Source organism: Pseudophryne corroboree, chromosome 12 (genome assembly GCF_028390025.1).
Source record: "Pseudophryne corroboree isolate aPseCor3 chromosome 12, aPseCor3.hap2, whole genome shotgun sequence".
In the NCBI taxonomy this organism is placed as follows: Eukaryota; Metazoa; Chordata; class Amphibia; order Anura; family Myobatrachidae; genus Pseudophryne; species Pseudophryne corroboree.
Genome location: NC_086455.1, coordinates 72156369 through 72169313, shown reverse-complemented (window position 1 = coordinate 72169313; position 12945 = coordinate 72156369). Strand labels below are relative to the sequence as shown.

General features: G+C 51.2%; 1 protein-coding gene across 5 annotated transcripts in view; it reads left to right on the top strand.

Moving 5' to 3' along the window:
• The window catches only part of SPTBN5 (spectrin beta, non-erythrocytic 5), a 704607-nt gene that overhangs the window by 519271 nt on the left and 172391 nt on the right, over window positions 1–12945 (top strand). For all 5 annotated transcript variants that reach the window (XM_063947637.1, XM_063947638.1, XM_063947639.1 and 2 more), the window contains 4 exons: window positions 10682–10786; window positions 11568–11756; window positions 12241–12396; window positions 12539–12730. In XM_063947637.1, coding sequence (XP_063803707.1) covers window positions 10682–10786; window positions 11568–11756; window positions 12241–12396; window positions 12539–12730 — 642 coding nt within the window. The remainder of the gene's footprint in view (window positions 1–10681; window positions 10787–11567; window positions 11757–12240; window positions 12397–12538; window positions 12731–12945) is intronic.

Here is a 12945-nt window from a genome sequence, read left to right as displayed (position 1 = left end):
TGCTACATTACAGTGATTTCCAGGAATACACTGCAACGTAGCATTTCGTATGCAGATACTGCCGCAGTCACACACAGAATATAGGCATGCCGCATATCATTTTAATCAGCAGAAGCTGCTGGTGCCCCTAAGCATACCAAATGCCCTAGGTAATTGCCTAGTTTGCCTATGCCTAAGGCCGGCTCTGCCCCCATACTGCAGACACACAGGGAAGCTTCGCCCACTAGGTCCTCCCTCCTGCCTCCAGGAAGCCGTTACTCCCGCCACCGACCACGCCTCACTCCCCTGCAGCCCAGCGCCGCAGACAGCCAACCGAGCATGGATTGACCTCGGGACCCGCCGCCACAGTGGTAAGTGCCGCGGCCTGACACTTGGCTTATGGGTTGTGATAGGGAAGGATAATGGGATAATGGGTAGTTATGATATTAGTGTTGTGTGGCAGGGAAGCTACGGTGCCACAATTTAGAGGCAATACTCACCACCTGACTACCTGGGAGTAGACTGGTTGACAGGCCCAGTCCAGGTTTTGCAGTGTGCTGGGGTCCACAACTAAGCAATCAGCCCACATGTGATCTGGGATAACGGGGGTCATTCAGACCCGAATGCAGCCGCGCATCTGTATGCAGCAGCTGCATTCATGTGGTCTGCACACGCTGCAGTGCACATGCGCAACCTTATACATTGCGGCCGCATCCCAGAAGGATGAAGCCACAGTGTGATTGACAGCAGTGGCCATTTTCGAGGTGGCAATGCGGCGTTGGGCGTGTGTGCCCTGACTGCTTTTGGGGTGGCTGCGTGGCGTCACAAATAAATGGCGGCGACCACCTGACAGCGCAGCCAGGCTGTGCAGCGAGGGGTGTCAACCTTAGTTTGATGCGTCCGCAATCTAAATGCGAACGCATCAGGAGCTAGCCCCATCACGCAATGCTGGGCGGCCTTGCCCTGTGCTGCTCGCCCCCAAGCTTGTAAGGAGATGGACGCAGATCTGGCTGCGTATGTGCAGCAATCTGCGTCCATCTCTGAATCCGGTCCAAAGCTTTGCTGCAAACAGAGCCCAGTGCTCCTGATGCCAGACAAGCTGGCCAGACGATAGGCCGGGGCGATGGTTAGCATTAGGGTGCCACTGCCAGGTAATGGAAGGTCCACAGATATTATGCATGTCAACTATGAGTCAGAGTGACAAACCTGTTGCTGTAACGGCAAGGGCGTAGCTGCCATAGGTGCAGACAGTGCAGCTGCTTTGGTGCCGAGAGCTGAGAGGGGCCCATCTTCCCTGTCAAAGTTACATGTGTTATATACATTTTTTGCCATTGGGTGGTACGTAGGGGTCCTTTCAAACTGTTTCCTTGGGACATGCAATATATCTAGGTATGCCCCTAGACCTGCTCATTGTAGTGGGGTATAAAATGAACTGGAGGGCATTTTTTTTTTTTTGAAATTCTTTATTTATACGTGGTCAGATACACAAAGAGGGCATTCTAGGAATACAAGGGACAGATGGCCAACATAGCCAGTGTCCAAAATGGACCACAATTTTCAAATGAGTAACAGGGTTAGTTGGTGTGGGAAAAACAGTCAAGTTCAAACATGGGGATCGGGGGGGGGGGGGGGGGGGGGAAGAGAAACAGGGGGGGGGGGGGAATAACCACATTTGTAACCGTACATAATATAAGTTTTAAGAGCAGCAAGATCGTAACAGGGGGGGGGGGGGGGGAACGGAGGAGAGACGAAGACAGAGAGGGTAATAGGGGGAAGAGATAATTGAGGGGGTTAAGAGATGGGATGAGGAGAGATATCAGGGGGAGAAGGGAGTGGGTGCCCATGGGTCTGCGGGAGGGGCGGGAGCGGGTGGAGGGAGTCGGCTAACCACGTTCAGAGGTGAGCCAAGGAGCCCAGACCTGCTCGAAGACGTGGCCCCGGTCGTGGAGGTAATAGGTTATCCTTTCCATCGAGGCGATGTGCCAGATTTTAGCTTTGAGGGATAGTAGGGAGGGTGGTAAGGGGTTCTTCCAGTTGAGGGCGATCAGTGATTTAGCTGCGGCCAGAATGTGTGAGGTTAGCTTTTGGGAGAATTTGTTAAGGTGTGGGGGGGGAAGACACAGTAAGGAGACCCAAGGGTCCTTCAATACAGGGGGTTCTAGAAGTGAGTTGAGGAGGGAGTGGACCAGATCCCAGAAGGGGACGATAGCCGGACAGGTCCACCATATGTGGAGCATAGTACCTCTATCCCCACAGTTTCTCCAGCAGGCTGAAGAGGAGGACGGGAAAATTTTGTTAAGACGGTCGGGGGTATAGTACCAGCGGTAATAAACTTTGTAGGCCGTTTCCTTAAAGGCAGTGGCAATAGAGCTTTTAGCAATCCCTAGTCTCATGTCCTCCCAATCCTGAGTTTCAGGTGGGGGCCCGAGGTCCCGTTCCCACGCAACTTCATGGGGCCGAGATAGGGGCAGGGAAAAATCCAGTAGGAGAGAGTAAAGTTGGGAGATTATGCCTTTGGAGGAATGAGAGTTGACACATAGGGATTCAAAGGGAGTAAGGGCACGGAGTAAGGCAGTGGGAGGGAGGGAAGTTAAAAAGTGGCGTATTTGTAAGAATTGAAAGGGATTGAGAGGTTGTGAGGGGACTTTCTGCTGGAGGTCCGGGAGGGACAGCCATTGGCCTCGGTCGGCAAAGTCAATTGGGAATTTAAGGCCTAGGGTTATCCACGTCCGGGATCTCGTAGCCGAGAGTCCGGAGGGAAACGTGGGGTTCTGCCAGATGGGGGTTAAGGGTGAGGGTGTAGTGGTGAGACCCCACTTCAGAGAGAGGGTGTCCCAGGTTTTGAGGTTGAATTTGATGGTGGGAAGAAGTTTAGAGGTTGGGGGTCGAGAGGCGGAGGGGAGTCCCCATAGGGGGGTCAGATCTGGGATGCCAATGAAGGCTGCTTCGATGTCCAACCAGGAGACCGATCCTGGAGGAGCGTAGGAAGTGACAATGTGGGATAAGTGGGAGGCGAGGTAGTATAATTTGACATCGGGAAGTCCTCTGCCTCCCATGGAGGTTGCTCTTTTCAGAGTGTTGGCAGCAATGCGGGGAGGTCTGTGGTTCCAAATAAAGCGTATAAGGGCTCGTTGGATATTGCGGAGGAAGGGGGCCGGGACCGCCACAGGGAGAGTCTGGAAAAGGTAGAGCCATTTGGGGATTATGGTCATTTTAACTGCTATGATCCTGCCCAGCCACGAGATGAAGAGACTGTTCCAAGAAGTCAGGTCGGCTAATGTGTTGGTAAGAAGGGGTGGGAAGTTTTCCCGGAAGAGGGAGTCGTAGCGCGGGGTTAGGTATATCCCTAGGTATTTTATCTTTGTGGGGTGCCATTTGAATTTAAAATTGTTGCGAAGGGACTCAGCCTGGTGTTGGGGGATATGTAGCATCATGGCCTCAGATTTGGAGTAGTTAATCTTGTAGCCTGAAATAAGGCTATAGGCTTGTAGGACCGAAAATAGGTTTGGGAGTGAAATAAGGGGCTGGGTGAGGGAGAGTAGGATGTCATCTGCAAAGAGGGAGATTTTGGGATCTGTGGGGCCTACCTTTATTCCGTGTATATCCGGATGTGCTCTAATTTGTGAGGCAAGGGGTTCTATAATAAGGGCAAATATTAGGGGGGAGAGGGGGCAGCCCTGACGTGTGCCATTGGAAATGCTAAGCGGGGCGGATGGGGTACCATTGATAAGGACGGTGGCAGAGGGGGTGGAATATAATGCTAGGATGCTAGTGAGGAAGCCACCGGACAGGCCATAGGCCTCCAAGGTGGGTTTCAAGAAGTCCCAGGAGATCCGGTCAAATGCTTTTTCGGCATCTAAGGAAAGCATGATAGTGGGGCATCTCCTGGAGTTAGAGATATGTATAAGGTCAATGGCACGTCTGGTGTTGTCTCTTGCCTGGCGGCCCGGGATAAAGCCTACTTGATCGTAGTGGACAAGGGAAGGGAGGTGTGGGTTAAGACGGTTGGCCAGGATCTTAGCAAAGATTTTCAGGTCTAGGTTCAGGAGAGATATGGGGCGATAGCTTGCGCAATTAAGGGGGTCCTTGCCTTCCTTGGGGATCACCACAATTCTGGCCTCTAGCATCTCAGGGGGGAAAGGGTCGCCTTGGACAATCCCATTGAAGAGAGAGTGTAGGTGGGGGGAGAGAAGGGCAGAGAATTTCTTGTAGTAGAGAGCGGTGAACCCATCTGGGCCCGGAGATTTGCCTATTTTTTGCATGAGTATAGTCTGGGTGATTTCTTCCACCGTAATCTCACCGTTGAGAAGGTCCAAGGCGTCCGGGGGTAGTCTGGGTAGTTTAGAAGCAGAGAGAAAGTGGGAGATAAGGTCGGATCGAGGTTGGGGGGAAGAGCCTGGTGGAGGGGGCGGGAGGTTGTATAGGTCGGTGTAGTAGGATTGGAAGGCGGCTCTAATGGCTGTGGGATCCTGAATGATTTGGTTGAGAGAGTTTCTGATAGTGACAATGTTGGTTTTGGCTCTTGTGGAGCGGAGTCGGGCCGCCAGGATCTTGTCCGCCTTGTCACCCTTCTCATAAAAAGACTGGCGAAGCCACTTAAGACGCTTGGCCACCCGTGTGGTAAGAAGAAGATCGAGTTCCGCTTTAATGGTGCGAAGTTCGGACAAGACCGCCTGGTCGGGCGACGCCTTATGTTGGGTCTCAAGTGCATGGAGTTTAATGGAGAGCCTGTTGTATTGGGAAAGGGATTGCTTTTTAGCTTTTGAGGCTAGGCTGATAAGGTGTCCTCGAAGGACAGCCTTGTGCGCTAACCAGAGGGTGGGTCTAGAAATGTCAGGGGAGTCATTTAAGGTGAAATAATCAGAGATTTTGTCTTGAAGATGGGACTTTGTCTCAGGGTTGTGTAGGAGGGAGTCGTTGAGGCGCCATGTCATAGGGCGAGGACGGGAAGCCAAGCCTGCCAGGTCGCAGGAGATGGGGGCGTGGTCGGACCAGATTAGTGGGTGGATATGGGCATCACGGAGGTTGATAGCAAGATCATGACTGAGCAGGACCATATCAATGCGGGAGTAGGAGTTATGAGGGGCAGAGTAGAAGGTATAGTCGCGGGCAGAGGGGTCTTTTATCCTCCAAGAGTCGTAGAGGAGTTGGGAACGCATGAGTCGGAGGAGGGATTTAGAGCGAAGGGAGTCCGACGGGGAAGGAGTAGGGGAAGATGTAGAGCGGTCTAGCTGTGGATTGAGAACGGAGTTGAAGTCACCTGCAAGTATAAGGTCACCCTGTCGGACTCGAGTGAGGAGGTTATCTAGCCTTGTAAAGAACCGTTCCTGTCGCTGGTTAGGGGCGTAAACGTTAACCAGAGTGCATATATTATTGTTGGGTTTACCCACTAGGACAAGGAATCGGCCGTCTTTGTCAGCATGAGAGTCTAGGAGTTCAAAAGACAGGTGGCGGGCAATTAAGATTGCTACTCCACGTTTTTTGGCTAGGTGATCGCAGGCATGAAAGGAAACGGGGAATGGTTTACATTGCAGGGTAGGGTGAGATTCGTGCACGAAGTGAGTTTCCTGTAGGAAAATCAGATCGCCTCTATGGTGTTTAAGGGAAGCAAAGAGCTTGCCTCTCTTTTGAGGGCTGTTCAAGCCCTTCACATTATGAGAGAGTACCCGGAGACCCATGGGCAGGCAGCAGTGAGGTAGGCAGGTTTGAAAGGGCGGGAGTGGTTGGAGGTGGAGAAGGGGGAGACAGATCGAAGATATATGAAGTGAGAAAGAGTGTGGTCAGAGGAGGGGTGGAAGGGAAAGAGGACCGGAAGGGGTGGGGGGGTGGTTGGTCGTCTGGCGGAGGAGGCCAGGACCGGTTAAGCTGACAAGGGGAGGGAATACTAGGCGTTGGGGGAACACCTAGGTCAGCGGTAGGGCCCGGGGCCCTGTGGGGGCGCGGCATGGGGCCCCGACCACGAGTCACGAGCCGCTCGGGAAAAGATAGGAGGCAAGCCTCCCCTGGGGGTACCTGAGGGAGAGAGCTGGAGAGAAGGCAGGTAGAGAGGATAGCTGGAGCGCCCGCCCCAAGGGGCGGAGAATAGGAGGGGGGGAGGAGGGGAGAGAGTGGGTCAAGTATCTGCATGGAGACATATCAGGAGAGTAACTTTTGAGTATGTAAGCAGTTAGACATTTAAACTTCCAAACAACGTAACATTTCAATAGAGGATAACAACAATGCGATTGTGAAGCAACCAAGGGATCAGGAAGTATCGTCACGAAGAACCCAAGGTAATGTAGCGCTTCAGGTAAGGGGGGTACGACCAGAGGTGATCGTCCCAATTCAATGTGGGGTGCTGTAGGGTGGTGAGGTGAGAGTTCTCAAGGCACTGGAGGTGGAGCCTGGGGGGCCCCGGAGGACGGCACCGTGAACCACTCAGAACGAGGAGACCGAAGCGAATCCCGCTGTGTCCGTGGTGGTAGGCATGGAGAATGGACATCTTGGTCAGGAGCGGGGATGCCCAGTTTAGAGAGGAGCGTTTGGGCCTCAGATTGGTCTCTAGCTGTGAGGAGCTTCCCTTGGTGCCACACTAGGATCCGGAAAGGAAAACCCCAGCGGTACTTCACGTTGTGACGGGAGAGCAGAGAAGTGATGGGTTTGAAGTCCCTGCGTTTAGCTAAGGTTAGCGGGGATAAATCTTGAAAAATCTGGAGTGGGGTGTTTTGGAAAGTCACAGATCCCAGCCGTCGGGCCTCCCTCATAACGGCCTCCTTCGCGGTGAAATAGTGCATTCGGAGAATGACATCTCTGGGTTGAGAAGAGTCCTGGGAGCGCGGTCGCAAGGCCCGGTGTGCTCGGTCCAGGAGGAGATGTTCCTCAGGGGTATCGGGCGACAGGTGTGCGAAAAGTCGTTTAAGGTAGAGTTCAAGATGAGACGCCTCGACCTCCTCAGGGATACCCCGAATCCTCATATTATTTCTCCTTGCTCTATTGTCTTGGTCTTCGTTCTCCTCCCGGAGGTGGGCAACATCCTGACGGAGTTGATGTAGCTCGGTCTCTGCTGTTTGTTGGAACGTTACCACCTCTTCGACTCTTCTTTCGAGTTGGTCCGTTCTGGAGCCGATGTCGGCTATATCAGATTTCAGGGAGTGTAGAGCTTGGACTGAGGACTTAATGTCCCGCATCTCCTTAAGGAGGGAGAGGAAGTCCTTGCGGGTGAGGGGCGTGAGATCGTCATCTTCGGCCTCCGATTCGGAGGGACCCCGAGAGGGGCCGGGATTGTTGGGCCTGTTCGTGGCTGGGGTGCCTTTTTTGGTCAGAAATGATGTGAGATCGGACCCCTGAGATTTTTTGTTACCCCTGGTCATTTTGGGGGCGTAGGGGAGTAGGTGGAATGCAGGGTGGGGAATGGGGGTGGCGCTCCAGCTGTGAGACTCAGGGCCAGGGAAGGTGACTCGGGGGCTTTAAGGGGACATTACGGTGTGGACATCAGCCGAGCCCGGCAGATGGGGTCCGCCCAGGGAGGCCCGCAGGAGGAGAGGGAGGGCACCCTGGCCCGGACTGGAGGGTGAGAATCCGAGGTCACAGGAGAGGGGTTCCCGGAGACTATCTCCACCGCTCGGGGACCACAGGGACGTGTCCCGGGCACGGACCAGCCGGCAATCGGGGCAGCCCCGCGTGGGGGAGAGGACCGCGGGCTGATGTAAAAGCGGCTCCCAGGCGGGTTTCCGCGGAGGCCTCGGTGGGGTTTAGGTGGATGGAGGCAGGAGGGACCGCGGTCCCGGAGATTCACCAGGGGGCCGCCGCTGGAGCGGGTTGCAGGAAGAACGTGTGTGGGGTTCCAGGTGAGCCTTAGTGTGTTTAAGGTCGCAGGAGGGGGGGGACGGAACTGCGCCCAACCCCTCGAGCGTGGCTGGGCCGTCGGCCGTCTGCGGGTGCTGTGGGGTATGGTGCAGGATGAGGGAGTGCAGCGGGGAACAAGGGCCGGTGAAAGCGGCTCACCTCTGCACAGACGGGCTCTCCAGGCCGCAGGTCCTCCGCTTCTCCGTCCGGGTCCCCAGGTCCAAGATGGCCGCCGCCGTCAGGGCCCCGTGCCTCCCGCAGCCGCGTCCGCCCGGATTCCTCCTCTTCCCGCAGCACCGCCGGAGATTCACCAGGGGGCCGCCGCTGGAGCGGGTCGCAGGAAGATCGTGTGTGGGCTTCCAGGTGAGCAGCAGGAGTGGAGGAGATCCCCTCAGCCTTAGTGTGTTTAAGGTCGCAGGAGGGGGGGGACGGAGCTGCGCCCAACCCCTCGAGCGTGGCTGGGCCGTCGGCCGTCTGCGGGTGCTGTGGGGTATGGTGCAGGATGAGGGAATGCAGCGGGGAGCAAGGGCCGGTGAAAGCGGCTCACCTCAGCACAGACGGGCTCTCCAGGCCGCAGGTCCTCCGTTTCTCCGTCCGGGTCCCGGGGTCCAAGATGGCCGCCGCCGTCAGGGCCCCGCGCCTCTCGCAGTCGCGTCCGCCCGGATTCCTCCTCTTCCCGCAGCACCGTCGATCCCGGGTGCCAGGTAAGGGAGGTCCGGGTGTTTAAAACAGGGATGGGGATCCCGTGGGGGCACTCCAGGGGCTCCAAGGGCGGCCGCCCTCCGCGACGGATGTCGCCGGAAATCGAGGCCCCGGCTTCGGGTGGGTGCGTAGGCCGCAGTCCGCAGAAGCCAGTATACCGGCTTCCCGACTCCGCAGCACAGGTCCACCGGTGTGAGGGGGTCCCGGAGGGATAGTAGACAGGTTGGTGGGTTGGAAAAGTGGTCTGGGGAGGGAAGGAGAGGTATAATTTCCTCAGGGAGTAGAGAGCTCCCTGTTTGTGCAGCCACTCTGATCGGCGTCCAGGCCACGCCCCCCACTGGAGGGCATTTTAATGTTATATAATATGAACTGGGGCACTGTAATGAGACACAATATGAACGGGGAGCACTATATATCATGATGTGAATTGGGGGTACTGTGCAGCATAATGTGTACTGGCAGCTCTGAAATGTGACATAGGGTGAACTTAAGCACTACTGCGATTCATAAAAGAAACTAGGGCACTACTATGGGGCATAACATTAAATAAGGCTCTACTATGGTTCAGAAAATAAACTAGGACACTAATATACTGTGGGGCATAAAATTAACAACTGCTGCAGAGAAGTGTCTCTCTAGAAGCATTGGGACGGGGCCCCTTCAAAATGCCCACAAAGATCTGACTACGCCCCTGTGTAACGGCTTAATTTTGTATGGCATCTGTGACCTGCATTAATTCCAGACGTCTTACCTGCTGTGCAGTGGCTGCAAAGCTGCAGTGAATAACAATCCACTGTTTTTACCATACTGCTGGATGGGATTCTTCCCAAGTTGTCACAGTTGTCATACACAAATTGTTCTTTCTTCTGTCATATACTGTATGTAGCATGTAGAGGGAGCACAGAACCAAATTATCATCTATACTATGGCTCTGTCTGTACCACAGTGCACTGCAAGATAAAATGATTTGAAAATAAATCTGTACTATTTTCTGATGTATTTTTTTAAAACCTGTAACTGTACAGTATATTAACATATGTCCATCTTGCTGAAAACAATATGTATATTTTTCCTATAACTATTATTCTTTATTTAATCCTTTCTACCAATATAAACATTTGACTAATAAGTCATTGGCCAATGTATACACAATATTTAGGTATATTGGGGGTCATTCCGAGTTGTTCGCTCGCTAGCTGTTTTTAGCAGCCATGCAAACGCTATACTGCCTCCCACTGGGAGTGTATTTTAGCTTAGCAGAAGTGCGAACGAAAGGATCGCAGAGCGGCGGCAACGTTTTTTTGTGCAGTTTTAGAGTAGCTCAATACCTACTCAGCGCTTGCGATCACTTCAGACTATTCAGTTCCTTTTTTTGGCGTCACGAACACGCCCTGCGTTTGCCCAGCCACGCCTGCGTTTTTCCTGGCACGCCTGCGTTTTTTTGATCACTCCCTGAAAACGGTTCATGTCAATCACTCTGCAGTCAACAGTGCGACTGAAAAGCTTCGCTAGACCCATCGGCCGTTGTGAAAGTACTTTGCGCGTGCGCATTACGCCACATACACATGCGCAGAAGTGCCTTTTTTTGACTCATCGCTGCACAGCGAACAAATGCAGCTAGCGATCAACTCGGAATGACCCCCATTGTCTTGTCTGTTCCTTACCTGCCCACTAAAGACAACTTCAGTTTTCGATAAAGTGGTATCTGAAACTGCAATAAAAGTGGTTGCATGGTGGTAGACCAAGTCCCAAGACTGTAAATGGTTCAAATCTTTCTCCATTTAAACTCTGGTATACAAATGTTCCTGACATGATAATTATACAGCGAGGTTTGGTGAGGTGCTTGCTTTATATGACATTAAACATCGGAAGATGCTCTTGCGGTTTGTTGCACAACAGTATAGCGCTTGCTGTGTACAGTAATATTCTTTGGAGAGAGGTTTTCTGTATATTCTGATGATAATGTACACTCAAGTAATTTACAGTGGACTTGAAAGAACTGAGTTTTTCCATAGGTGATCACTTAGGGAAAAGAATGTGAAGCGGACACCAAAAATAATTTAAGTGTATCACTATTTCTGATCTGTTACATAATTGGTAATGTGGTTACATTGTTGATGTTGCTTTAAGGAGGCCTAAAATGTGAAAGTGAAACGTGCGCTATCTGTACCCGCAGGTGACTTTGAAATCAAGTGACCTTGGGACCTCTGCCGGTGAAATCGAACAGCTAATCAAAAAACATGAGGCATTTGAGAAGCTTCTTTCTTCTCAGGATGAAAAGGTATGAGGATAGACTGCTATGCACACTAGTGTGTAGTCACTACCTACACAACCCTGATGGGTTGAATATTGTGTTGATGGTGCACGTGCACTTTATTTAAGTCTTTTATTAAATCTTGCAAGTTCTATCCTTATAAATGATCACCAAATCATACATGTCTAGCCTCCTGGAATATATGGGAGCTTCTCAAATTTTTGGGAGCTCTCCCGGGAGACTAGACTATTCTCTTAGATCCCATTTAATCGTGCAGTGGAGTGGGCAGGACTGTGATGATGCAAACTATGTCACCGTGCCCCCTACTTTTGCCCAGTAAATCTCCACTACCTGATCTCTTGGAGGGGAGTCCTAAAAAGTCTGCAGCAATGCATCAACTGTAAGCCATACATCCGGGGTTATAAGAAACTTCCATAACAATTGAAAGTTGGGTTGGTCCCAGCACTAGCTTTTCAGTAGACCTGAGGTAAGTGTGTGGTTGTGTGGCCATCCTAGCAGATGTATGGCTATGCAACCATTGAACCTGCATAATTTTAAATACTTTTTGTGAAATGCGTTAGTCTGTAGTACTACAGTTGCCGGTGGTTTGACGCCCTGCAATGAAATGAAGACACTTGTACAGAGCTTGCTGGGGGACAGTGATGTACCTGCACCGTGTCTGTAGCCATAGGAATAGACTACTAGTATAGCAATCATTCTTGTGGCTGTCTGTATTAGTCAGTTTGGCTCAAGCTTAAATAAAAATAACCAAGTGAGACTTATTAATATCAGTAACATTGTATTTCAGGTGACATCACTACAGGAACAAGCAGCCAGACTTCAGGCGGACAACAGGAGCCTGGAGGCCAGGCAGGTGCAATACAAACTGAACTCTGTTCTAGATAGGAGGAAGAAAGTGAAATCTCTCAGCCAGTTCCGACGGGAAGAGTTAAATACTGCACTCCTGTTGGCTCTATTCAACCAGAACCTCACTGAGGTAATGCACTCCAATACAGCAATTTCACATTACTCAACTCCTCATTACAGCAGCATTTTTTCTTGGATATGCTGAAAGCTGTCTGGGTTTGTTTTGGATGTCTTCATGTATCCATAGCTAATAGATTGTGACGTGAGGTGTAGCCCTGCCTGGATCTACTTTTCTGAAAATCCTGTTTGTATAAGCTTTTGCCTCTATAGTATAACATTTTGGGTGGGTGGCTGTGCTTACACTAGTTTGCATTAATTAGGAAACCTAGGCACTAACCTAGGCTGGGCTAAATTCACTAGCCAGACAACACATCCCTACTCAAAGAGTTTGAAGTCACTTTAATTCAATGTTAAGGCATATTTTGTACGGCTAAAGTGTTGACAAAACGTTTCATGGATATTTAGTTAATGTTTCATTTTATAGAAAGATTGCATTGTGTAGTGGCTTTTTATCCATATAAACACTATTCAGTTTATTGCTATCAATTCCCCAGGCACAATACTGGATTAATGAACGCAGGCAGATGCTAGATGATGACCCTCACCTGGGCTCTACCGACCTACAGAGTAAATTGAAGCTTCTTCAGAAACATCAAGTATTCGAGGCTGAGATCTTAGCTCATGAGAAGCCAATACATGATGTTACGGAGGTAGGCAGTACCCAAATGCTGGGCCTATGAGCACCAATGTCTGATGTCTACTCTAACATCTGTCCCACCTACTCCAGTATCAGCGCAGACCTCACTATTACTCCTATTAATTTATCATGATGCTGTTATTGCTCATGTACAGATGGGGAACTCGCTGCTGTCTCAACAACACCCTAAATCTTTAGATATACGTCGGCAAAGTCGGGCACTGCATGAACAGTGGGGAAATCTGAAGAGAGCAGTGGCCACTCGGGGTAAAATGCTGGAGGACAAGAGAGACTTACTGGAGTTCCTGCAGAAGGTTGATCAGGTGGAGGCTTGGATCAGAGAGAGGGTAAGATATATGGTGGTGGTCTGGAGCTATTACTGGTGAGAACATGACAAGACTTTGGTCAGAGTCTATAAAATACAATGATGTTTCATGATATTTCTGTCCTTATCTATTGTGGATGTCTGATAGTTTTTGTCTGTTATTTCCCAGTTATTAAACTTTCGCTTTCTTAAAAATAATCGGGCTGTATTTTTACACTAAATTTGATTAAAAATGGT